Raw genomic sequence first — 27,246 nt, forward strand, 5'->3', positions numbered from 1 at the left:
TCAAAAGTACAGGCCACTGAAAAAACCCTCCCGCCAGCAGCCTGCAAAGGTTCAATCCATGTCACATAGGCAGGTTAAATAATTATACCGTCAGCGCCATCTGAACTGCAGCCATGGGCTGAGCCAGTGCAGGAGCAGAGTGTGAGCACAATCACAGGACATGGCAGGAGGTACCCGTTGTTCTTATTGCATTTAAAAGCTAAAATGTTCTTGCTTTGGCAATTTAAATGCCCATCGAAAGGCGAGTGAAGCATGTGACTGAATGAGATCATTGGGGAAAAAAAAAAGAAAAGCATTCATTCTGCTGGCAAAAAGCTGGACTCTAGCAGCAGCTGCCATTAATTAACTGGGTTTATTATTTATATGAGCCAGTTAATAGAGATGTTGTTTAAATCTACACTTCTTATCCAGTCAGTTTTTGAAGATTTGCAATTAGAATCAGAAATATCAATAGTTGGGTGCTACTGTCAGCAAAATAATCTCAGTCACATGACACTAGGCATATGGGAAACGATGCTGAAAACTAATTCAAATTGTTTGCTGCTTACAGGGAGACATGGGCTTACCTGGTTTGACTGGGTTCCCTGGACCGCCTGGTAGAAAGGTAAGAGTATTCTTTTCTAGTGAATTTAGATCAGTATTTTTGTTTTAAAAATTTCCCCTCTAACTCTGCCTAAAAGATTTAATTAAGTCCTGGTACCCAGCAAAAAAAGTCTTATTCCTGTTTCGCGGGTGTATAAACTGGGTCATAGGCTGAAGGAACTGCCTAAAGGTTGCACCAGCAAGACTGTGTAAGAGTATGAAATGAAATTCTGGATCCAGATTTCTGTTCCTTCTTTGTATTCCATTTCCCACTGCACTACATCGTTCTTCTGCACCCGGACACTGGGTCTTCATCAGGAAGCTGTTTAGATCTGGCTCAGCCAATATGTTAACTAAATGGATGTACAACCAGCATCGATACTCGGAAGGTTGGATTCAGAACAGGTTTAGACATTCCAAGGAAACCTCGACTGTCTCTCCTGAAAAAGCACATTTCAAACAAAATATCTGCATGCCTTCCCTCTATTTTGCATGGAGATTGACAGCACTGGTCAGGTTTTGCTTTATTTGTTTCTATATTGATGTTTCAACAACATTAACATCGCCACCAGCAAACCTACGCCTAGAAAAGGGTACATAAGGATAGAGCACAAGATCCATCCCTGCCGTCATGTTGCAGCAGCGTGTGTGCGCTTGTATTCACGCGTGCAAGTCCGCACAGCAATACCTTAGCGACCTGTACCTTTTATGCATGGAGGACCAGTTCCAGGCTGTATGCTGGTTTGGTGTTTTTGGAAGCTGGACCTGTTGCGGGGAGCTGTTTGGTAGTTGGGCTCAGTGGCCATGACTCCTTTCTTAGTGAGCCAATATTGACATAGCTCGGCTGAACGGTTAAAATTAGCATCTTGTTTCAATCACTTCATCAGTCAATGGGCCGTTGAAGATATACTGTTCCTCAGGCCAATTAGCTGCACACAAACACCTACTCCGGTATGCTTTAAGACTCTGGGGAGAGAAAGAAGGTGTGGAGGAGGCTGAAAGGAATCCTCCCTCTCCACGATTGTTTGTTGTATGCTTTATTTTGGAATCAAATTGCCAAGAGTAGGGGCTGGGTTTGTTTTTCTGCTCCCGAGGCTGGTCATGCTTGGGGTGCTGTGTGGAGCTGGGACCAACAGAGTGATTAATTACCGATCTTTTGCTGTCACAAACAAGTTCTAACAAATAGGGTGCAAAGAATACCATTTTCCTGGTATAACAGCTCATAAAACAAAACCTTGTGGTTACGGTCAGCAAAATGCAATGTCAGGAGTGCAAGGACTCATAGTGGAAAAAGCGGAGAAGGAACAGGAGATTGAACAAACATTCCCGAGTCCAGCACATGGCCTTCACATCTGATTTCGGCTCCCACGGGACAGGGCGAAGGCAGGGGTATGCTTCTGTTTCTTCAAGTAACGAGCAAGTTGGACGCTGAATTTTTTCCTTTGGTGCAGATTAAAAAAGCCACCTCCCAGTAGCACTAGTCTGGCAGTGGTTTTGGTGTAACCTGGCTTTTATTAGCATCCTGCATTAAGAAAAAATTTACAGCTGTGGGAGAAGTGTTTGGAAAAAAAGGGGATTTTTTTGTTTGTTGTTTTTTTTTTTTTTTTATCTGGATTCCCTGCTGGCATTCTCCCAGTGAAAATATGCTGGTGTTTGGCTGAAGGTGGGCAACACATCTTGGCTACCAGAAAACAGCAACGCCTTGGAAATGGACATCCCTCCTGCTCACTCCATGGAGGGACTGTGAAAAGAGCTCTGAGGGCTTTGATCTGAGAACGCCATGTAGAAACTTTCAAATAGGCAAAATATTTCACCAGGGGAAACAAAATACTTTTCCCACTAAATGAAACAACTGGCTCAGCAGCATGAGCTGGAGCCACAACCGAGCAGCATATGGTTTTGGGGAGCGTGTCCCGCACAGCGGTGCCTGCCTTGTGAATGGAGACCTCTGAAGGGTTGGGGACTCTGATCTCGGAGCACCCCCAAAGTCGTTTCGCCTGCACCCATCTGCGGGTGTACGAAACTGTCTTTCGAGCAGGAGGTGTAATTCTCATCTTCTGCGCGCAGAGCAAACGTTGCTTTTGCTGAGCAGCAGTTCTCAGGAACAGTGTCAGGACTTGGCCGTCCACTCTGTCCTCCTCTGTCCCCCTCTCACCACGAGGTGTCTGTGGGCTTTGGCTTTGGTTTGTGGGCTGCAGACTACAGCTGCCTCGCGGGTACATCTCGGCAGAGCACTGCACCGTTGCTCCCATCCTCGAATGTTGCAGAAGAGAAAAGGGTTGTAGCAAAGTGCAGGATTTGTGCAAGACAGCAGCAGTGAGAGAGGAAAAGCTTCGCTAAAGTCACTCAGGGAGTAAAGACAGAGCTGGGATTTGGTCAGTGCTTCAAAACGCATCCTGTCAAGCAGATCTCATCCGCGGGCCTCTTTACTCTTCACATTTCCTATCAAAGTGCAGGATGATCCTTTTTAGCTGGGAGAGCGTGGATTATAAATATCATCACAGATGAGTAAATCCTTCACTGGAGTGCAATTTCCTTTCTAAATCACAGCCCTTTGTGTTGAGCACCCTGTAATCATCAGGAAGTGTTTGGATAAAAGAGCAAATGCAGTTGTTTTCATACCCTCTGCCCTGTCATTTTAGTGCTATTTGAAGAGGATTTTAGCAGGTAAATACTTTCACGTTCCAGCCAGCTTTAGCATACACAAGCTTTTCTGTTTTCTCCTCACCATAATTAACCTGAGACAGAAAGAACTGGAGTGTACTATAAAGAGACACATATTTGAAGCTTCCCAGAGCTCAGTATATATAGTGAGGAGGATATTTAATAGAGTACAACAGTAGTAGAGTGTCTATATATTTAACTTGTGCCATTCACTTACCATTATGGCGATAGCAATGCAGTGCTTGGTGCAGACTTTAACTCAGGGCATGCTTTGAGCATCTCAAGGAGCTGTCATCTAACCACCTGCTCTGGGTGGACACCGCAGGCTTGGAAGAACTGTCCTGCAGGACCTCAATCAGAGCAGAAGGATTTGGAGCAGCCAAGCTAGGCACCTCTTGCTTATCTGTGTAGGCAGCGAGACATCTCTAAGTGTTTGTATCCATGGAAGTAGGTGCTCCAGCTGTCTGCAGACAAAGGTAGTTTCTGCCCCAGACTCTGGCTGGAGGAGCCGGGCAGAGGTCCCGGGAGGAAACCCCATGGGCTCCATGCTAAATCCCGGGGAGCGTCTGGAGATGCTGAACCCAGAGCTGTTTCTGTTGGCAGCTCACTCTGGAAGAGGTTGGGGGGGAGTGCAGAATAGACGCTCTCTGTCTGCACAGGGTCCTGCTGGTCCATGCTTCAGGGACGGGTGATACCAATACTGGGCCTTCCAAACCCAGGTGGGTCTGGACCTTCACAACATGCCTTCTTCTTCAGGTCAGACACCCAACCAAGGGTGGAGCATCCTCCCTCCTTTCTGCTGATGCTGAGCCTGTGTCACAGAGCCAGGGAGAGGATAAGCAAGAGGGGATCTCATGGGGCAGATCGCTGGAGAGAGGCAGGGAGTCCTATCTGCTGGTCCTGCTCCAAGAGCTGTTGAGGCAACCCCAATTAGGAGCCACTGGCTGAAATGTGCAAACAGCACTCGGGACCTTCTAGGTGGTTCAGATAAGGGCCAGCCAGTAGCCAAATGGTCTTTCAGGTCAGCCACCCCCGCCTCAGATGGTGCAGCTCAGTCAAAAGGCCAGGTTGTGATACGTCAAGCAGGAGAGAATCAGCGAGAGGGGAATCGATGTTTTTCCAGGCCAAAATGTCTGCAATAATGAGTGAGGAGGAATGCAAAGGGGAGTGGGTAGTAGCCAGGATGGCTGAGAGCATTGCATACCTCCGCCAGCGAAGGCTTAGGCTGCAGGTCTAGAATAGCCCCTGGGAAGAATAAAAAAGCCGTTAAGCAGAGGTGTGGACCTGGGAGCAGAAACAGGCCGGGGTTCATCTGGTGAGCAAAGCAAAAGGCCAAGTCCTCGGCCAACCCAGGGCTCGGTCGTGGCTTCCCGAGCAGGGGGTGCTCCCCCGTGGCTTCGCAGGCAGAGCCCTGGCGTGGGACGGGGTGAGTAGCAGGGGCTGAGCCACAGCTAGCAGTTGTAACCCACCCTGGAAGCATTTTGTTATTTCTGTAGTATTTGTGTAAGGATTGTTTCTTGTTTGTTTTCTCTCTCCGTTTGTTTCAAGTTAAAATTTCTGCCCTTTCTTCTTAATCTCGTGTCGTGGTTTAACCCCAGCCGGCAGCAGGACCACGCAGCCGCTCGCGCAGTTCTCCCCTTCCCCCAGAAGGGCAGGGAGAAAAGGAGGGGAAAGGGAAAAACTCCTGGGTCGAGGTAAAGACAGTTTAATAGAACAAGAACAGAAAAGGAAAAATAACAATAGTAAAAGGTTATACAAGACACAAGTCACTCTCACCACTGGGTAAATTGGTGATTTGGCGTCATCCTGAGCAGTGATCACGAGTACCAGCCCGCCCAGCCGACCCCATTTATCTACTGAGCGTGAGGTCTATGGTACGGAATATTCCACTGGCCATTCCATTGCTCTGTCTATGCTCCTTCTCAGCTTCCATGGAAAGCTGAAAAAAGCCCTTGAAAAATATAAACATCACCTGGCAACAAGTCTGAAACACAGCAACCTCTAGGAAAAAAAAAAATATTAATTCTATCCCAGCTGAAACCAGGACACCTTGCTGGTAGCCCAGCTAAACAGTCATCTCTGTAACTGAATTTAATCTTCTAATCTACTCTGACTCCACTTGATGGAAACGAGTTTGTTTTAAATAGCTGAAGAAAGATAATAAAGGGGGGGGAGAATCTGAAGTGCCTGTCACTTGCAGAATTTACTTAGTGTTTGAAGAGAGCTCTAGGTAAATCCTGGAGAAAGCAAACTCTTAAAATACATACTGATCAGTCTGCAGTTGAACAGGCTACCTTTGTCCTGCTCCAGTGTCTGCATCTCAAAAAAAAAAAAAAATACTGACAAACTGAGTCAGGTTTATGAAAGACCTGCGAGAATGATTTGAAGCCTGCAACGCTTGCCAGCGAGCAAGCTGGATTAAGAAGCTCATTCTAATTAATTCAGCAGAGAGCAGGTTAAGAGACAGCTTGCTCACCATTTTAGATAGCTTTGTAATGAAGGGCTCTGGATCTCGTCATACCTTGTAATAATTAGATTAGAAAAGCTGGAAGCTAGACAAATTCAAGCTGGAAACAAAATTGAAGTATCCTGTGACAGTAAATGGTCGTTTTGGTGTTTCCTACGGCATTTCAAGTTCTAAAGCAAAAGTGAGCGCTCTGAAATGCGAGTGACTCACGTTGTGTAGTCCCCCAACTTGCCCAAAGCCAATGTTTTACCCTACGAGCCTGTGGTTTCCTAAGGATTAAGGGTAGCTTTGCTAAAGGTGTAGATTATGGATAGACAGACCTGAGTGTAGGTACAGCTCCGGGTCTGTTCATGGAACGAGTCCCTCTCGGGTAACCCCCAGGCCGGACCCCAGCAGGCACAGGCTGCTGCTGCCCCAGCGCCATGCAGCGGAGTCTGGGGACATCGGCAGGGTTTGGGTGACGAAAGCATAAAGCAGCACGTTAAAAGTTTGCGTGACTGTGCGGTGCTTTCCCACACCTAAAGACCTGCTTCTCCTCAGAACTTTGCTCCCACCTGCAAAGAGAAATTCAAACCAAAACCAGATTATTTTATTTTATTTTATTTTTCCTTCTTCTTACTCATGTCTTCCATCCTATTTGAACAGGGATATAAAGGCTACCCTGGACCACCAGGTCACCCTGGAGACCAGGTGAGTCTTCCCAGTTTCCAACACCTTTAAAGAGGGATGGATTTGCTGACTCTGATGCTAGCTTGGATCCCGTACAGCCTGCGCAGTGTGGACAGCCAGCTCCTTCCAGGGGCAGCCTGGTACATACAGGGGACGCACAGCGAACTGCCGCACTGCCGGCAGCTGTGCACATACGCTGACCGAGCGTCAGCAGGTTGGTGGGAGGAGACTGCCTTGGAGTTTCTAAATTTAATTTCTAATTTTTATTGCTCCACCATGTTAAGTTTATGTGGTGGAAGAAATACCAGCTCACCCCACTCCCCTTTTGTTTTTCCTTTTACATTAATTTCACCTGGATTTACTAACCACATCATATTAAGTACTAACATGTAATTCCCCTCCTGAAGCCCATTCCCTCTCTCCCCTTTTTCCCCCCCACTCTTTATTTGGTTAAGTCTGATGTTTGCAGTTCAGGGGGAAAAAAAAAGGCAATGAATAGCAGGCCCTGTTAGCAATGATGTTAAAGGATATTATACATGAATCCATTTAGTTTCGAAGAATTTTGGCAGTGCTTCCCCACCAGTAAAACGGTTCCATATGCCAGATATAGATGCAGCCTTACACCTTCTCTTAGCCTCCTTGTTTCAAACTATCTGCTGCTTTCACTGCAGAGGGGGGGAGAAGGAGAAATAGCAACACTTGCTTAATGCATGGATCCGATTGACTTGGCTTCTGTGTGGTTTCCCCCCTCATTAATTTATTCCACTGTCTACCTTTTAATATTTTCTTTCTCTCTATAAATTTGCATCAGGTTAATCCATTCCACCCTCCTTTCCCCCCAGCTCGAAGAACGAAGCAGCCTGAAAGGCTTCCCGAGTGTGACATTCACCTTACCTTCTGTGCCTTTTCTTTTTTCTTTCCAAAGGGCGAACGAGGACCAGACGGCAGTCCAGGTGCCAAAGGTTATCCTGGCAGGCAGGTGCAGTAAATCTCATCGTGCTGTGCGCAGACTAGGGATTTGGGTGTGCAGGTAGCTAAATATATGCCCTGCTGAATACGTGCCCCGCTAAACATCTCTAGAATATGTATGAGTATTTTCCTTCTTCCCTCCCCATGATGCTGTATCAATGTCCGTCTTCCAGCTCTGGGGGACACTAAGGTCATTAGAAAGTATTTTATGCCTATGATAGATAAAACCTCAGTTTTGTAGCAAAATCTGACAAATTTTTGCTTCAGTATAACGATGGGGAGGGGGACAACGCAGGACCCAACCAGCAGACCAGAGAAACATCCGTGCAAGCTGCTTCACGTTTAGCCACATTTTACATCTAATGTTGAACGGGTTAGAAACCTGGGAAGAAGGCGCGTTACCAAAATAAAAGATTTAGCTGAACTCTCACTACTAAAATTCACTAGCGTAATCATATATATAGATACGTATAAAATTATATATGGACCATAAATACATATATAAATCATATTCATAACTGCAAAAAAGATCATGAAAGAAAACCAAGTTTCATTCTGAAAAAAAATGCACTGTGACAGCTTTAGGAATGGAGAAGTGTGCAAAAAAAGATAAAAAGGATCAGGTTTGGACACTTTATTGTCTTACTGATGGAGTATGCTGAGTAGTAGGAAGAAAATTAAGTGGAATAATTTGTAAGACCCTAAATGGAATCTGTTGGAGGGCAGAAGACCTGGCCCTGTAACGTTTTACAGTGAAATGAGTTTGTCATGTTTTTTTTAAAATGGACACACTAATGTTGGATTCTGCCACATTTGTATTTAAGTACATAGCTAAGAGGCTGGGCAGATGTCAAAGACCCCAAGCAGTCTGCCATAAGCATTTCAGACTTGTCATGAGTTCCTGTGTGAGCTTTTACCCAGATGTGCAGGTTATTGGACTAAATGTGACCTAGGTATGCAGAACAAGTCTGCATCCCCTGCCTCAGACTATTATCCCCTGAGACCCCACCTGGAATATTGTGTCCAGCTCTGGAGCCCTCAAAATAAGAAGGACGTGGACCTGTTGGAGCGGGTCCAGAGGAGGTCACGAAGCTGATCAGAGGGTTGGAGCACCACTCCTATGAAGAGAGGCTGAGACAGTTGGGGTTGTTCAACCTGGAGAAGAGAAGGCTCTGGGGAGACCTTATTGGACCTTATTGTGGCCTTCCAGTACCTAAAGTGGCTATAGGAAAGCTGGAAAGGGACTTTTTCCAAGGGCATGTAGTGATAGGATGAGGGGGAATGGCTTCAAACTGGAAGAGGGGAGATTTAGATTAGATATAAGGAAGAAATTCTTGACTGTGCGGGTGGTGAGCCCCTGGCGCAGGTTGCCCCGAGAAGCTGTGGCTGCCCCATCCCTGGAGATGTTCAAGGCCAGGTTGGACGGGGCTTGGAGCTACCTGGGCTGGTGGGAGGTGTCCCTGCCCAGGCCAGGGGGGTGGGACTGGATGATCTTCAAGGTCCCTTCCAATCCAAACCATTCTATGATTCTGTGATTTTAAAATTGAAATTCAATTAATACCTCACTTAGCAAATTTTAGGTGGAATATAGAGATGCACACTGGAGAGCGCAGATGGTAGAACTGGATGAGAGTTTTATGCACCTGACTAAATGCTCCATTCATACTCTGAAAGGCTCTTAGAGATTTGCATGCCAAAGAATTTCCCAGGTGTGAATGTGTGATAGATGACTAATATGAAGCAGTCGGAGCTATATTGGACATACAAGGTTAATGAATGCTGTTCAGCAATTCACAGCAGTGTTCTGCCCATCAGATAAGCAGGGTGAAATCTTTGCGCTTGACATGCGAAGAACAAAAGTGCTTTCTTAAAATGTGGTTTGGGTCAAGAAAGTGACTTCTTTTTTTAAGGCAGCTTTTTTCAGCATATCTGAGTGCTGCGTGTATCCAGCATCAGAGCTGTTTACTTTACTGAGATTTTACTACTTGTTACTGCTGTCAGCTGTGCTGGCTCTGCAGCGCTATGGGAGAGAGAGCTTGGCTCTGGTTTGATTTGCGCATCACAGGCAGAATTGTTAACTTCACCCCGATGGCTGAAATCTTTGGCGATGATGCATGAGCCAGGAAAGCACAACCTGACTTTCAGATCCCAGGCTGAACGTGCGGTGCTGCCAGCTAAAGAAAATATGGACTTAGCCGTTTCTTTTTTTTTTTTTTTTTTCCCTCCCTTCCAAAAAAGCCCAACAACATTTGGAACTAGGAAAAAAAAAAGACCTGGAAACTTGCTAGATGACAACAAACATGAAAATTGATTTTCATGTTCTTTTTCACAGTGCTTTAAGTGAGCAGCAATAGGCATAGAAGTAGAATGGGGAATGTATTTTCAATTATCTCCGTAGCTGTTGATGCTGCAAAGGGTTAGAGATACGCAATGCCTGCTCTGCTAACTGACTTTGTAGGCTGTAGAAATTCAAGGGGCTTTCTCACTACACCAGGGCCTGCCTGTGTTCCCTAAACAGGTATTGGAATACATTTGTCATTTGCTATGCCTGTGTTCAGTTGGGCAGGAAAAGGAATTGAGAGCTGTTGGGGACAGAGCATCACTGTACGTCGCATCTGAAGTGTAACGCAACCTCTGTGCACCCTGCTGCATTAGCCTTTTTGGTCTTTATGATCAGAAATCTCTACTTCAGCCCCGGGGAATGCTCACTATGTGCCACAGTCTCAGGTTCTGCAGAGTCCCAGCTCCCCAACAATGGGAGATTTGTTATTTGTATCATTTTGTCCTTTTTTCTCCTTTGTTGCTGCGCCTCGGACTCGGCACTGAAAGCAGAATCATGCAGGGACAGTGCTGGGGATTTGGCACTGCTCATTAGGTTAAGTTAAAGCCTGTCCACATTTGTCTTTGTTTTTTCCCTTCTGTTCTAGGGTTTACCTGGCCCCATAGGGGAAGCTGGTCCAAAAGGCAGTCGGGTAAGCAGCATTTCATTTGTCTTTTCTCTACTTGTTTTTAACAAAGGCTTCCCAAAACACTTTATGCTTAATTTTGCAATCCTGAGACTAGTTCCTTTAATTTGTTGGATTTGGGGGATTTGAACTGCACACCACTTGTTTATTGAAGCACTGGTAAATTTTTTAAATTAAACAGGGAATCTACCAAGATCGAAGTTCACCAATAGTGATGATTCAAAGTCAACCCTTCAGAGCTCACATTGCAGGAGAGGAAAGAATGGCATACAAATTCCTACCAAAGACCAAAGTCTGAACTTTGTGCAAGCCCCATCTCCCAAAGGCCTCTTTAGTTTCAGTAAATGTGGTTCAGCGGTCTTCGACCACGCTGAATATGGGCTCTTTGGGGTATAGTCCTGGGTTTGGGAGTGATTTGTATCATTACGCAGAATAGCAAGCCAGCATCTTGAAGCCACGTGCAAATACAAACATTAATATCTGCCTGGTTTTGCTCACCAGATTGAATTGCTGGGGGTTCATTCTCACTGCAAAGGATTATTTTTATTTTTTTTTACCAAATAAGGCTCTCGTTAATCACATTTTGTTCTTCTCCTGCAGTTATAAATTCACAATGAGATTCTGAGCCAATAAAATCCCCCCTTTCTCTAACTTTGATACTTTCTCTATATGCAGTAAATTCAACCAGCTGGCTTTCATCCCTAGGAAAACTGCAAGGAATAAACAAATGCTGCCTCTGTAGCTGGGAAGGGAGATGGCATGTTCAATGAGAGGGGAGAGGAAGATCTGAGATAGCACAGCTTTCCCACCTCACTCCTGCAAGTGATAAAGCTTTCCCTGGTGCATCTGTTTCCTTGGCCTAACCAGGACCTCATGTAATTATCACGTGATAGATGCGCAGAATGAAAGACTTGAAAATTATTTTCCACTTCGCACCCCTGAGCACTGAGGACTAAAATATTTATGGCTACCCAAGAAAGCCATTTCTCAGTTCAGCTGCAGTCAATCAGAATCGGGTACTAAGGTGAGATATCTGCATTTTGTGGATTGAGGGAGCCAACTGTGGACTCTTCTCCACCCCCCACCTCTATTTTCTCTTCTGCAGGAGGTAGCTCAGGAGTTACGTGGTTTATCTTGGGGTTCAGGAGGCAAAGGCAGACAGCATCATTTTAATGTGGCCAGATTTCCCGGCTAGGTATCATCCCTAAAGGAAGCGCAACCTAAAGGGAGCGATAGACTGGTAAAAAAATTTGGTGGGGTTGACAGTAAGAGGTTTAGCGATGATGGAGAAAGAAAGATGAGAGAAAATCAGTGTTAACACTTGGCTCTTGTAGCAGTGAGGTGCCACTGAGGGGGCCCCCTGCTGAAATTTACTTCCTCTTGATTCGGCACGTTTGGCACAAATTAGTCCTTTGCAAAGGACTAGCACACAAGGTAACTTTGTACTAACTGCTGAGCAAAGAGGATTAAACACAAGCCTCCAATTGTTGCAAGGGAAGGGAAACGTAGCGTTTGTGTCCTGTCTGAGCAGGATCCCAAGGCGCTAGAGAAACGCCGCCTACTTGAAAATGCGATGCCTGCCAATGAGTGTGAAAGGAGCAGATTTCACACGAAATGTGTTAGTGCAAAAGAGGCTTCTTTACAGTTGGGTGTCGGCGGATTTGTACATACGTACACGTGGAGCCTCGCACACCAAGCCCAAGAGCCTGAGACGGCAGTGCCCTTGGTACTTGGGTTGAAAAAATGTTTGCGAAAGGTCTGGGTGGTGCAACAGAGTTTGCAGGGAAAGGCTTTAGGCAGAACCATTACCAATTTGCTCCTCTCTCAACAGCAGGGTGGTGGGCAGCCTTGCATGCCAGGAGAAGGTGGTGTTTGGCTGCAGTGTGCGACCGCCATAGGACAAAAGACAAGCAGAAAGAGCTTGGTACAAGCTCTGTGTTTTCACAACACAGTTGGGAATGAGCGCTAAAGACCCTTGGAGAGGTGAAAGGAGATGTAGGCATGTGGATGACTTTTGCTATCACTCTAACCTTGAATGAAGCTCCGTTTCCCTCAGGTACGCTCGGAGCCAGCCCAGGTAAGGTTTCAAGGTTTCTTCTTGCTGGCTTCTTCCTGCCTGGAGTCCTCATGATCCCTGGTGTGAGGGTATGTGCCCTTGGACTACATCGTGGAAGCCAGCACCATGCAGTCCATGGGCATATACACTTGCCTCAAGGTTTATTTCATCACGGCTGCCATTGACCAACGCTGGAGGATGCTGTGCTGTTCAGGAAAGACAGACTGACTGGTTGTTAATGGAGAAATGCATTTGACTACTTGTTTCCTCTTTTCTTTAGGGATATATTGGTCTCCCAGGATTATTTGGGCTACCAGGGGCTGATGGAGAACGAGTGAGTATTTTGTGAAGAAAACCTTGGTGTGTTGCTTGAATACAGTTCTACAGAGCCTCTTGTAACCTTTTCTATCCCTTGTTCCTGAGGAAGGAGGCGAGCGTGCCTAATGTTTAACCATGCCTTCTTTAGCCTATTTCAACCCTTGCATGAAGACCTGTGTCCCCATATGATGTTGACATTCAGCTCAGGACAACGTAGGCTTCAGACAGGGTCATCAGACCTCACTGTTAAGTAGAGAGGAGTTTTTTTGATGTTTTCCTTCACTTAAAAACCTGCCTTCCTCCTCCCCCTTCCTAGTTCACCCTAGTGGGATGGGGGGGGGGGAGAATATACATGGAAATTCCCTGCTCCCACAGGAGTGGAATCCCAGCCACAGTGTCCCAGCATTTTGGGTGTCCAACTGGAGGTGTTTGGAAGGAGCCTGGCTCTTGGAAGGGACAGTGCCTGGAGCTTTCTGAGAATGGCTTTCCTTCCAGTTGCATTGAGTTGGGCAGTCAAGACTGCTGTTCCTACGGTCCTCCTTTTCCCCCCATCCTTTTCATTGCACCTTCTCCAAACCCATGCGTTCAGAGCTTTGCAGGACCTCCTTTGCTTTTTTGCTCTTCTCCCCCACATCCCCCCACCTGCCTGATCTCTGCCCATCCAAGGACCCCCTCTTCCCACTGCAAGAGCTCCTAAGGAAGGTCACTGTAAGATGAAGATTGTTTTATTCCAGCTTTTTCTCCCTAAAATGCAAGCTCCAGAAACAAGAGAGGCCCCAGGAGCATGTGGGAGTGAGTGCGTGTGTGTGTGCCTGCCTGGGAGGGGACTACCCTGCACTCAAGAGTTGCTGATTTAATGCTTGTATAACTAAATAAGAAACATAAACAGAACTTCTCCAGCGAGTGCCTTGGCGGTGGCCTTCGTTCGGTTCCAGACCAGTAGCTTAATGACTGCTCCTGCTAAGCACAGCTCCAGCCTGTTGCCCTGGGTGTGGATGCTGCCTGCGTGTGTCCTCAGGGAGGGCCGTAGTCAGTGGGTGAAGGTTAATTGTCTTCTGCTCTCGCAGCTGACTGCAAGTAGCTGACATTTTGATTCCCGAACAATGCCGCACTCATTAGCCTGTTTTGCATTCCCCGTTCTCGTCTAGTTTTGTTTTGTATTGTTGGTTGGCTGTTTGCTTTCTCAACCAGACCTATTATTTTTTTTTTCTCTGTGTGTTTTCCTTGCAGGGGATCCCCGGAGTTCCTGGGAAGAGGGGCAAGATGGGTAGGCCGGTAAAGTTTTTCCTCGTCTATTATGCAGACCTTGTTGAATGAAACTGGAAACAAAACATCTGGCTTTTGGCTGGGCCCATTCATGTCTTTTGATGGGAACTAAACGGGGGCACCAAACAAACCTTTCCATATCTCTTTTCTCAAGCAGGAAGAAAACTGAAGATATAAATGTCATTCTCTTCCTTTCTTTTGTGCTCTGCCCACTTCACAGGCGCCTTTATTCTTTTTTGCACTGTCTAAATGCTCCCTCGGTTCTTACACTTCTCTGATTCTCTTCTGCAACGTGTTTCCCTCTGTCCTCCCTCTGGCCAGCCTCTTCCCTAAATGTCCTTTTTAATTCCCCACCATGACTGCAGCATCCCAGGGCTCTGTGCTCGCTCTGTTGCATTTACTGCTCTGGGCTCCCACCAGTCCCATCACATTTTCCTCTTTTTGCTGTGATTCTCTCCAACCCTTGCACCATCCTGGTTTGTATAATGCAAGTGCACTTCTGTATAGAAACCTTTATGTCTTTGGTGGCAGTACAGGGTTAAAGCAGATCAGAGGAAGACATGTTTGAGGAGGAAGGAGACCAGATAGATGTGAGAGCTTGGCCAGGAGGAAGAGGTGTTTGCAGGTAGGGCTGAATACAAGGTGGAAACTGAGAGAGCTGCATAGAAGAAAGGATTTGTATGGACTGTAGCAAAAGGCAAAATAAAAGCAGGTGGGAAAAGTACTGAAATAAGTGGAGTAAACAGGGAAAGGACAGAAAGGAAAGGCTTTCCCACCTCAGCCTTCTTCCAAGCAATTCTGCGTCCTTCCTTTGCCAAATCGTAACGAGATTTTTGCTCCAGGAGTCAGCAGAGAGATCAGGCACGTTCGTGCTTTGGTGCGTCTCATTGCCTTTGCACCTTGTCCTGCACATTAGCCTGAGTTTCTCTCGATCTCCTGACATCATTGCACTCACAGGCTCCTTGTAAAACATCCACTCACCCACACACGGAAAAATCCAGTGCTTTCCCCTTGTCACCCTTGCATGCGAACGCGTGCTTTCCAGGAGTCCCACGCCTACCGCTTGCTGATGTTCTCACAGTAAAAGCCATGCAAACATCCCGACAGTGCCACATTCATCCCACTGGCTGTTCTCTCCCTAGGATGGGGAAAGGTCGAGCACATTTTTTGGGGGGAGAGGGGGGATAGTGGAAATCTGTACCAGATCTTACAGTTTTGTAAGCCACTGGTTGCACCAGAAACCTCTGTGATGAATAATTGCAGAGAGCAAATCGGTGTAACGATGACTCATTGACCAGAGTAAAACAAACAAAGCAACTGTCGTTAGGTACAGGGTTTCTGCTCTCTGCCTTGTTTCTGCACAGAGCATGCTGGAGGCTCAACGCGTTCCAGCTGTTGTTTGGCCAGCGTTCGTAATCTTCCAGGCAAGAGTTTTTGTCTGGCGGTCACTGTTACAAACAAGGGGCTCCCCTGAGATCAGCAGGGAATCTCTCAACCGTGGAGGCATTTAGGCTGGGATCTAGAGAAGGGATTAAACGGCTGCGCGTGAGCACCTTTGTTCTACTCGGCTCTTTCAGAGACTTTTGGCTCCATCCCCGTTTCGCGATATCAGGTTTAATAAGAAATCTTTAATGGACCGATGCTGATGATGTGTACTTCCGAGCGTGAACAAAAAGGTTAAGTGACATCCAGAGTTATTCAGGAAGTCACTGGAAGACTGGAAAGTAGGAACCAGCTGACCTGGTTCCCTTCCCAACGCTTATCTCCTGGCCTGCGCCGTCTCCCAGCTGGTTTGCAGTGTTAGTGAGCCTGCTGTGATTTTTCTGGTCTCTCGCATCTCCGCGCCGCTAGGTTTGCTGGCACGGCTGCTGTTCCTGTTCTATTTCAGCGCTGTCACTGCGATGGGGAGCTCTTGGAAGCCCTTATTAGCCATCCCAAACTGGTAAATGCTCTTGAGAGTAGGGAAGGAGTTGGTATCAAATGTATTTCTCTCCCTAGTTTTGTTTGGGGTGAGAGTCGGCAGCAGATTAAGTGCTCGGCGGAGGAGGAGCGGGGGGCTGGGGGAGTTTGCATGTGACACCGTGGGCCTCCGAGAATGATGTAAGAGGGAATGATTAAAATAGAAGAACTGGACATGAGTCAGACCTTGAAACCCTTCCAGGGAAGTTAAGTTTTGCAGAGCTGTGAGGGACATGGTGAATCTGTCGTGGAAGCAGCTGACTCCACCTCCCGCTCCGCTCTCCCCGCAGCGCATCAGCAACGTAGGAGGCGAGTGCTTTTCCAACGTATGGGCCCTGGCGAACTCTTGAGCAAGAAGAGGGCTGGGGGTGGGCTAGGGGGAGAATGATGGTTAAAGTACAATGCACGAGGGAGAGTGAAATAACATGAGTCTGTGTGTCTCTGGGTGTGCTGCCTGTTTTAGAGGTAGGCTGGAGGCCTGGAGCTGAAGCAAGTGGTTGCTTAAACCTTCAGTCTTGCCAATGCAGTGGCTGAAAAGAATGGCTTTTTATGGTGTTTTGGGGGATTTTTATGGTGTTCAGTTGAGCAGCTGGGGGAAAAAAAAATATGATAAAAAAAGGCCCCATTGCTGTGAGGGCAGCAGGGCTGTGGTCTGCACTGTGCTGGGGGGAAGGAATGAGAGAAGCTGTTGTTACCTTCTGTCTTGGCATGCATAGGTGGTATATCAGTCCTAATTCATCTTTAGAAAGGAGATGTACTGTCACTGAAGGAGGTGACCCACAGGAAGAAGAGATAAAGCTAGTCATCATCCCAGAAGCACAAAGCTGAAAGTGATATGCTTTTCTTACGCTGTGGGAGATGGGTAGCTGCAATCAGAAATGTCTGCACTGCAGATTATATTAAACTTCAAACAGACTGTAATATTTTTGGAAGTTGTCAAGCCCTGTTAGAGAAAGAGACTTAAAGACAAACTTTCAGGAAATATATCCAAAGAGCTTTGAGCTCTTTTTTTGTTCATCTTCGTTATGATGTGTGCTTCTATCTCTTTTTTCATGTAGAGTATCAATACTGCACCAGCTGTGCTATCTTATGCCTGATTTTTGCCTACAATGTATTTTATTAGCAGTATTATTTTAAAAGAGATAGAAAAGAAGGAGCAAAGTTTAGATCCAAGACGTACTTAGTAACTCTTTAGTTTGTCTGAATTCACAATTTCGCCAAACACAGCTGAGGTTTCCTTATATTTTTCTGAGAAGCTGTTGGTGCTGCTGGTCCTGTGCCTGGAGCTGAGTTGAGCACTCAGAGCCTCACCGTGGCAGGTACCATGCAAAAACCTCCTCAAAGAAAAGCCCTGGCCCAAAGGATCCATCCATTTGGGTTAGAAAACAGCACAGGATCAGATCATCCCCGGGGCTGGAAGCTTTAGGGAACAGTAGCATGAGTAAGTCAGTCATACCACAAGCAGCCTTTCGGCTTCCCTGCCTGTCTAGCTGTGCTCAGCATCACCGGTCTGTCTTTTGTTCTCCTGCCAACATGTCGCTGAAGTTCTGCTCCGAGGAGATAGCTTGACAGGTGGCGTAGACCGTTAAGCAGCAGGCACAGAGGGAGGGTTTGCCCTCGGGATGTGTGGTCGGAGGCTGCCAAGGCAAGGTGGGGCGATGCTGCATTGCTCGGTGACTGCACCAGAGGAGGAAGAGGACACGGGACCCGGTTTCTCCCCGTGGCATGCAACTTCAGGCAAGCTGTTTCGCTGTTCTTGGCTGTGTGCAAAACAGGGATAACACGCTCGGCTCTCCTTTGAGCTCAGTCGCTGAAACTTAGCATGTAAATGCCAAGGATTACTGCTCAGGTGTCAAGGAAGAGGTGCTATAAAGTGGCACGTGGATTTTAGGTATGAGGGATCAGTGCATAGGTGAGTCCAGAAGTCTCCCATCCCTCCACCTGTCAGCCACAGGGCAGAGGTTGTGAGAGCCAGCAGTGATCTGGCAGCCAGTCTAACGTAGCCTCAGTATTTGTTGTGAGCATCAACGCGGTGGCAAGCTGCCGAATCTGGCATCCGTTTCCCATGAGCTGACCACAGGCGGGGTCCCCCTTGCCAGCTCTCAGCTTGTAATGCGGCGGCGCCTTCTTGCCAGGCTATTTTTCATGTCTGCTGTCTTCTTCCATGTTGACTTATAAAGTTAATGTCTTAACTCCTGCCTCCAGTGAACACCAAGTCTCAATATATTCTTTTTTTTCTCCATCTGATAAGTTGTAGAGGTACATGTGATACCCCTGCGCTCCCCACCAATATGATGCAACAGCCTACCCATATGAAAAGGCATTACCTTGTGGCAGACACCAGATAGCGAAAAGCAGGACTGCCTTTGGGTTAGGAAGGTTTCGTTTTACAGTTTCCCCCAACCTTTTGATATATGGTTAAGATAACTTAGTGGTGAACGTAAGCGCATGGGCCTTTGCCAAGTTACACAGTCTCAGCTGTTGTCCATGCAAACAATGGGGGAACATGTTTTGCCATGTGTCTGGAACGGCTGGCATAACCGCAAATTACTGAGAAAATAAATTTTGTTCCTCTCTGTAGGGACTAAGATGATAAACAACTCCTCTCTTCTTGCTCCAGTCTTTTCTCTGCTTTGGATGCAGCCGAGGTCCCTCCTTGCATTTGGAATGAACCAAGCGAGAGTCTCCTGCACCACACAAGCTGAGATTTGGGAAACTGGTAACAGCATTTCAGAGTACCTCTTCTTTAACAAATAAATGCCAAACTCCAGTTGACTTGAGTGGGCTCCCTGGGGGTGCAAAGAGCCCATACGGCTTTTCTCGTAAGAGACATGACATAGGCATACACCAAAGAGGTCTCACCTACAGCACTGAGTATCATGGCTCACATGGGCTGCTGAGGGTCCGGCCATATCTCTTTTGTCGGTGAGGTTACCTACCAAAAAGAAAGGAGGAAGAATGGAGCTGTACTTCTCTTCGAACACTGAGAAACATTTTCAAGAAATATTGTAATTAAAATTGAAAAATTTCAAAGGAGTAAGGATAAACTGTGGTTTCCCACTTAACTGGGTGGTAGTTCAGTGTGTTGGTCCACAAACCATTTCCTAAGATTTGAAAGAAATGGGAATGATTTTTTAACTGATCCTAAATGATGTTATCAGTATATATCCTCAGAAAATAAGTATTTCCTCTTCCACATAGCTTCATTCCTCAGGCCTAATTCACCTGAGCACTTGGTGGACTCTTCCTCCAACCCATAAAGCATTCCTTCCCAGCTGGTGTCCCAGTTCAGGTTCAGCTGTAGGCCCTGTGCATATAGAGGTGTTCTTTCAGATATGGCCAGCTAAAGTTAGTGGAGAAATGTGCAGGCTGAGGACATATTTGTACAGGTAAATCCAGAAGATGAGCTGCAGGAAGGAGCACAAATGCCCTGTAGGAATTGATGGGCAGGACTTGGGTATCTCTCTCTGTCTTGTGCCAATACCCCAACATAGCACCAAAAAGTTTGGTGCCTTCTCCAGGAACTGACTGATTTAAAAAAAAAATAATAAAAATAAAAAATTTGCTTTTAATCATTTACTTTGCATGAAAAGTCAACTGGAGGTCCTGAAAATTAGTAATGGACAAAACTCCTCTTTTACTGAGAGAGTTTTAGCCCATGACTTGGATTTTTCCCATTAGCCAAGTCAATTCTTTGCTATAATTTTTCTTTATTAAGCTAAATTTTTAAAATAGATTTGGTTTGAGCAATCAATGACTCTTTTAATGCTTAAGTTGGACACTGAAACTGGGCAGCTGGTCGCTCCTCCCCTCTGGGCCTGGTTCGCTACTCTGAAATGCAGGCACGAGCCCAGAGCAAATGTCACCATCTCTTTTTGGCTCCAGTTGTGTTCCACGTGTCTGGAGTTTCCCAAATCTCTGTGGTTAGGTGCCTGCATGGTTACTTATCACTCTGATATCAGCACGTGTTCTTATGTTTGTGATTGCATCATCCAAATAACCTGGCAAGGTGGACAATATTAGCATGTATTTCATTTTTAAAGAACGGGCAAAACAAAGTACTGAAAACACAGGGAAAAGGGTTTGTAAGGTGCCCAGGCCTGTAACTTCTACTGAAAGAGAAGAAACAAAATGAAAGATGGTTTGTTTCCAATAACGTCACTAACTTGTCCGTTGTCATTCAAAAAGCTTGTGAAGAATTGAACCAAAGTCTCTGAAGCACAAGAGCAGGAAGTGTTCGTTCTTCCTTCAGGGAAATGTTCATTCATAAACCAGATCAAATGCTTTTCATTAGAAATTCTAAGAAAAAATAGTGCAGCTATCACTTTTGAGCCTGAAAACATTTTGATCACCAAAGCTGCTTGACTTTCTTAAATAGGACGTGTTTGATTTGGAAACCTTGGCCATAAATAATTAGGAGCGGTGGCAGATTCAGTGCTCTTCAGCATTAGGTAATTTGGTCTGTGTAATCTGCGCACTGTTAGAGCCCCACAGACGGGGGAAGAGATCGTGTACAGGCGTAAAAGGAACAAAGCAGATAGGCAAGAGGGTGGAGGGGCTGCCAGTTAACTTCAGCGATGTTTGGCTGAAGGGGCTTCAAGGGACTTTTGCTCGTGTTCGGGTGAAACAGGCTGCCCCGGAGGGCTGTGCTACCACAGCTGGAGGGACAGTTATGCTTAAAAATGCCATGAAATCTTTATCCAAAGAGGATGGGACACGGAGCTGTGAAGTCTCCCAGAGAGAGAGAGAGCAAACCTCCCTTTCGGGTGATAAAGGAGCAGAACTGCAGCAGGACCGTCGGTCCTCTACCCAGCTGAGGATGGCATCTCCCTTCTTCGCAGGGGTGAAAGCTGTTACAGTCCCAGGGCTAGACTGAGCAGAAGGCTGCTGCACAGCCACGTGAATTACAGCTAGCGAGCAGGCACGCCGGGAGCGCAGGGTTTGCCAGGCTCCCTTTAGGGTGACTCTCGCCGCTGCAGGAACCAGCGCTGCCTGCGTGCCCACCTGCCGAGGGGCTCACGCCTGCTCTCTCCGGCAAGAATGCTCTCAGAGGTGTGAGCTGCCAACATAAGCTACACTTGTTTATTTTATTCTCTTTCTTTTCTTCCAGTGAATGCTTTCTCTCACCCTCAGTCCTGCTTCCCCACCACCACCTTTTTTTGTTTTTGTTTTTGTTTAAATTGTTTGACTTGCAAGCTCCATCCCTGGGGAGGCTCCTGGGCAGTGATTCACCTGGCCGGAGCCAACTGGCAAATAGAGTCTTTTGCAGACAAGACAGGAGGGCTAGTTGGTTTGAGCAGCTTCACCTTCAGCCAACAGGAAAATAAAATCCTATTTTTGGAGAAGGATTCTGTTGGCGTGCAGACCTGCCAGGATTCCTCGGAGCAGCAGCTGCCAGATTGCCTCCCTTACTCCATCAGGGAAAGTGTTTTAAACTGAATCAGATGTTGTACACATACAACACACCCACCCACATGAGCACACCTGAAAAGGCCTTGGGGAAGCAAAGGACACGGGACATCTCAACGGTCTCTGCTTCCCTGAGGACAGCTGCTTCCAGGGAAGCAGAGACAAGAAGCGGTGGTGTCTCCTCATACCAGGAGCAGCCCTTTGGCTGACAACAGCAAGAAAGGGCAAGCTGCTCTGGTTTAAGCAGAGGAAGAAAGGAAGGGGAGGTGCGGGGGGATATAATCCCCTGGTACAGGAGGAGCTGGTTCCAGTGTCTGTCTGTGTCTGGTTGTTCTCAGCAGGAGTCTCCTGACATATGAGAAGATGCTCTTTGCAGGGAGTGTGGATGAAAATGAATTAAGGCACTATTGCAGGGTCTCAAAGATAGAGATTCAGTTACTGGTTCAGCTTCGGACTTCTCAGTGTTACCTGGGATAAATCAGTTTGCATCTCTCTCTGCCTCAGTTTCCTCTCTAATAGTGGTTCCTCAGCTTCACCAAGTGCAGTGAGGACAAACTGGGCAACTGCTCTAAACCTCTGCTTGGCGTGTGGACAGGAGAGCACAGAAGCACCAGGATCTTGCTTAAGTGCAAAGCATCTGCTTGTATGCTTTTTCTCCAACTCCTCTTCAAGCTTCATCTTGCTTCTTTCATTGAACTTCTCCTTCAGACAATGTGAAATCCATTCAGCTGCCTTTTTTTTCCCCCACCTCCTCTCTGTGTTTTCCAGCTGTGAGACAGAGCCAAAAGTTTTGTCATACCTGACTTCAGCCACTGCGGAGGAGCACCCCACTGGCTCTTGGCCAACAGGAGTTGTTAGTGGAGCCTTTTCCTCCTAGCTCTGCTGCCATTTGCCATCCCTTCCCCGGTCCTGGTCCTTCTCTGCATGTCCCCTTCCTCCCACAGAGCGGGCAGGATGCACGGCTTGATATTTTTCACTGGGGTGTTTTTCTTTGCTGTCCCAATTCTTGAGCATAAGTTCCAGGTCTTCCTGGAAAAGCAGCTGCACCCTGAAAAACGGCGGATTTTCTGTACCAAAAAAACCTCTGCACTTGCTTTGGGAAGGTCAGGAGACTCTGAATGTGCCGGGCTCTTTAATCTCTTTCACAAGTCTCCTGTAACGGGCTGCCAGTTGCGACCTGCCTGTCCGCCAGCACCATAAAATGAGCTTCCTGCCCCTTGTGTTCTCCCTCAGTTTGGGAGGGTCCTCGGGCTGCTGGAGCAGTGCTCGGGAGAGGAGAGGTAGTGCTGCTTACAGGAATGAAACAAACTGGATAACAAAGTCTGCTTGTAATTCCTAGGCTGCCTGTTTCGGTTGAACAGCGTTAGATTTGTTCCCGGGGAACATCTCTGTCCTTTAGGCTCAGGCAGGAGGGGAGAGGCACTGAAAATACAGCTTTTACAGACATGTGAGATGCAATAAATTAGGACACTGTGGTCACTGGAACTGTTATTGTGGTTTAAAATGCTACTGCTTACCCCATGGAAAGAAAGTGCTTTCTTTTTCATTAGGGGCTTAGGAGATTGATTGTTTCCTGCTGTGCACAGGACCGTGTCGGGATAGCTTTCACAACCTGGTTTGGGTCTTTGGAGACTGTATGCATGCCAAAATATCCTCATTCGTGCCACAGCCACCAGCCTTGGTCTCATTTAATGTGCAAAAGGCTGTTAGTACTTGTGTTGCTGAGCTCAAATATTGGGCTAGGACACCTGGGATTAGTTGAATTGAAGCTGCTCTTTCCATTTGTCTCTTCCTCTGGGTTTGTTTTAGAGCTGTGGCCAAAAGGTGTCAGGAGACCACCCATCACCCCAGAGATCTGCAAGCCTAGGCTGGGAGGGGTGCCCGTGCCAGCGGAGCAGATGGCGTGTTGAGGACCATCAGGTGGTGGCAAGGACGGGGCTTTGCTGCCGAGTGTTGTCTTGGGCCTGACTGTTGCAGCAATGATGCCAGCCCACACTGTTCCGGGCTTTCTTCTGTTTCCTCCCACTTTCACCCCTTTCCATCCCATCTCGAGAATGGGTGGAAACCCTCGCGCTGCGGGGACAGTCACAGTGTGCTGTGAACGGGGTTTATTGTCAAATCTGTTGCTTTTAATGGGTAGCATTGGCCAAGTGACCTCAGGTGCTCAGCTCTCCACCTTCAAAGCTTGGGAATAATCTGCTTTTTTAAATACTTGAAGATCTACCGTTGGAAAGCCTGTGTAAAGCTAGATTTTTATTAACTGTAACCAAGTGCCTTAAATCTCCTGTGTCTTTTTCTTTAAGCAGTGAGGTTAGTACTAGAAATTGAGGCATAAAATGAGATTAGTGGGAAACATATGAATTTAAATAGTTTCTTATCTGGACACTTGTATTCTGGCAGAGGAGTGTACTGTTTATATCACGTTGGAAGAGATTTAAACCAAATTTAGAAAATGCTTTTAGTCTGGAGCACGCATTTCTCTAGATGATATTACGCTGCTGTAGCAATATTGATTTAAACTTACTATTCAAAGTTGTAACACTTTGCCACGTTGGCAGAACCTTAGCTTGACAAAAGACGCCTCAGCAGCCCCAGGGACAGGCTGCTCAGTGGCATCCATGGGTCACACTGTGCCCAGTTCTGCCCTCTGAGAAAGGAAGGATCCAGCTGGGGGAGTGCTGAAGGCTGTGACTGAACTCCACAGCAGTGTAAGTACAGTATCAGTCTATGCACACTCATATTTTCCTTGGCAAGTTGTGTGACTGTAAACAGCAAAATATTCCAAGGCAGTCTTTTTTTTTTTTTGTCTTGCCTGAGCAATGAGGTTTCCCTACACATCTCTGTTCTGATCTTATTGATTCAGCATGTCAGAGTCATTTTGCCCCTTTTTTTCATTAAAGAATTCATTAAAGAATGTTGTAGCCCCTCAGCCTTCTCATTATATTTGACGTCTTTGTCTCTAGATGGCAGAAGGCTTTTTCCAGCAGTTGCTTACCACAGCTTCTTGGTACGTGCACAGGCTTGAGGGATGGAGTGCCCAGCTAGAAAAAGGCAGAAAACTTTCCCATTCACAGTGATGCCCATAAAATAGAAGTATGGAATCCAAGCAACCAAGCAATAGGTTGTGTCCTTTCAGGATTGTGTACAGAATGCTGTAGGGAATTGGTATGGAAGAGGTGAAATGCTGGCTCTGAGAAAGTGGCCAAATTTTGGTTGTCTTAAACAGGTCTCCTATCTCTCACCTTAGATTTGACCAAGTATCTTTTTACCTAGTTGTGCTGACCAGGAGTTGTAAACTCGCAAGATAAAGGGAGGTCTCAGATGATACCTTTGACTGCAGAGCTTCCCAGTATAGTTTTCCTGTTCTGTCCACTGCGATCATTTCTGTTTTCAGTGTTGCTGATGGGTTTCCGGACAGTGTGTTGCTGTGGGCTGTCGCATTTTGCTTTCCTCGGGTTTGTTTTTCCAAGGTAATCGGTGTTTGTAGTATACAGGGGAGGAGGCAGAAAGAGACAGCATCCTTCTGGCTCAGCAAGGACCATCCCCTCACTGTCTGCTCCACTCACGTCTCCTAAGCTCTTAGCTCGCCCAGAACATGGTTGTGTTGTCCACTGTATCTGGTGAAGCCAGAGAAGGGTGTAGGGCAGTTTTACTGGGACTCCTAGTTTGGGTCAGAAGTAACTCACCCGCTAGCAGTTGCAGGTTGTTGATGTGTCTTTGGAACACATCTTCTGGTGTAGCCTCATGTAAGCAATACTGCTGACTCTCCAAGACTGCTCCACCATAAACAGAAGAGGGAGCAGGGGTGACTGGGGATGTGCTTTGCAACTTTCCACTCTGAACTGAAGCACAAAGGTAGATGCTCTGGCTGGGAAGCCCTTGGTATGCAAATATATTCCTTAGTTTTCCATCCTGAAGCCCAGAGTCAGAATAGCATAGAGAATAAAGCAGGATTTTAGCCCTGGCTGAATTAACCAAGTCTAGGAGTCAGAGCCTGGGGTTAGGCTCTGCATGTGCTCTGTCCATGGGGAGCTCCTCTAGCAGACAACGGTTTCCCTTTTGGCTCAGAGTCGAAGGAGGTGGATGCATTGTCATATTTGATCTCACTCCATCTTAAGGGCCGTGCAAGAAAAAGAAGCGGAGAGTCACAGCACTCTCTTACCTCAGTGTCACAGCCTCCCCAAGGCACCTTCCACTGCAGCTGAAGTTCAGAGTAGCCCCGAAGCTGCTGATGTTTGAGCTGGTCCCTGATAGCTCTGGGCAGCCTGCTCCCTGCCAGTCCTTTGCTGAATGAAGTTCAAGCTCAGGGGAAAATTGAGTCCAATCCATCTTAAACTTAACTGCTTCCTCCTTGAAAATGTCGGTGTAGTGATTAAGGGGGTTTACTAACCACAGAGGTGGTGTACCTCTCTGCTGGGGTCTTTCTAAGGGAAGACAGGACAGGGAAGAGCAAGCGGTTGTATGAGTCGTTTGTAGTAGGGAATTGGGGGGAGCACAGGGTCTGTCTAAGAGTGTGAGAGAGAACGTGTCACACCACCATGTTCTGGCTCTGGCTCAGTACCTCCACTCCCTTTTCTATAATTGTTTGAAGTCTTCCAAATTTGTATTGGATGTAATGAGATGATGATGAAGTCTTTTGTGGTGACTTTTTCATGTAGTAAACATGGTCTTTCACAGCTCTGGGGCGTGGACCGTAATGAGCTTGGAACCGTTTGTTCCTCTGGCAAGCTGAAAGGTTGTGAATGCATTGGAGTGAATTCACTAAGCATCTTTGATCAGCTCCATTAAGCATCTGCATGGGCTCCAACAGGCATTACGCTATTCAGCTATCCTATGAGAAGGGGGTACTGTTAAAATGATTGGGTTAGTAGACAGGATGAAATAATTCAGATTGACAATCCATTTTTGAGGAGAGTCATTGCAGCGAGGTTTATGAGTTCCTCCAGAACATGAGGCATTTGGGATTGACTTTTAAGGAAGCATGCTATCAGTAGGATATTTATTCCTGAAAGAGGATAGAAAGCACTGTATCTCTAAGTATAGAGTTTGATCTTCCAAATGTGGGATTATCATTTCACATGTAATCTACACAACATAATCTTCAGGGCTGCATATTTCTTGTTAGATGTACTGGAGTACTTGAGTGAACCAAAAGGAGGACAGATTTCTACCCCTTTTCACTGCTACTCACACTCACATTGTCTTTCCACGTGGTGCTGCAAAAGTCCTGCCTGCCATATGAAGAATGCCCAGGGCTGACAACCGGTGCTGAGAAAAGGCACGGCTGCTTGAGGGCTGGACGTAGCCTGCAAGACAAGTTGTGAACAAGTCAGGTCCAGCAGCTTCAGCACTGGGTGCTTTTCATAGCATGGCCAAGGAAAAAGCCTTCCTGTCTCCTCACTGATTCTTCCTCTCAAGGCTCCCATTAGTTAACGTGCAGCTCATGGCTGAGCCTTGTAAACGGTACTTCTGGTTACCCTTCATTGGCCCCAGGAGAGAGCAGTGAATCAGAGCTTTTGGCCTTGTAGAGCTTCTTGCTGAGCGGATGTGCTGGTGGAGCAGGAATGGTTTGGATGAGGACAAGCAGGCTGGATGGCCCACACTTCCTTGTGACCCGCTGTCTACCAAAGCGCTGCACTGAGTGCAGGGGGAGCAGTTTTTAAGCAGACTGTCTTTACACCAGGGTGTGTCAATAACTAATATTTGTGTTTGCCTCCTCTCCTCAGGGTTTTCCTGGTGATTTTGGGGAACGAGGACCTCCAGGCATCGATGGGAACCCAGTAAGTAGATAGCTTTTTCCCTTCTTTCTTTCTGTTGCAGTAGACAGCACACTGTACCTCATCATGCTAGTTAGAGCTGAAAGAAGCTTTTCAGTTTGGTGGCAGCTGCTAGCATTTTGGTTTTGTCCCTCCTGAAAAACA

The 27,246-nt window shown here is 46.7% G+C and overlaps 1 protein-coding gene across 1 annotated transcript in view; it reads left to right on the forward strand.

The window, feature by feature from the left end:
• The window catches only part of COL27A1 (collagen type XXVII alpha 1 chain), a gene marked incomplete at its 5' end in the record, with an annotated part of 165,922 nt that overhangs the window by 41,815 nt on the left and 96,861 nt on the right, over window positions 1-27,246 (forward strand). The window contains 7 exons of the mRNA XM_082492440.1: window positions 551-604; window positions 6,359-6,403; window positions 7,308-7,361; window positions 10,279-10,323; window positions 12,654-12,707; window positions 13,922-13,966; window positions 27,052-27,105. Coding sequence (XP_082348566.1) covers window positions 551-604; window positions 6,359-6,403; window positions 7,308-7,361; window positions 10,279-10,323; window positions 12,654-12,707; window positions 13,922-13,966; window positions 27,052-27,105 — 351 coding nt within the window. The remainder of the gene's footprint in view (window positions 1-550; window positions 605-6,358; window positions 6,404-7,307; window positions 7,362-10,278; window positions 10,324-12,653; window positions 12,708-13,921; window positions 13,967-27,051; window positions 27,106-27,246) is intronic.

Source organism: Vanellus vanellus, assembly GCF_965231255.1.
Source record: "Vanellus vanellus genome assembly, chromosome: 18".
In the NCBI taxonomy this organism is placed as follows: domain Eukaryota; kingdom Metazoa; phylum Chordata; class Aves; order Charadriiformes; family Charadriidae; genus Vanellus; species Vanellus vanellus.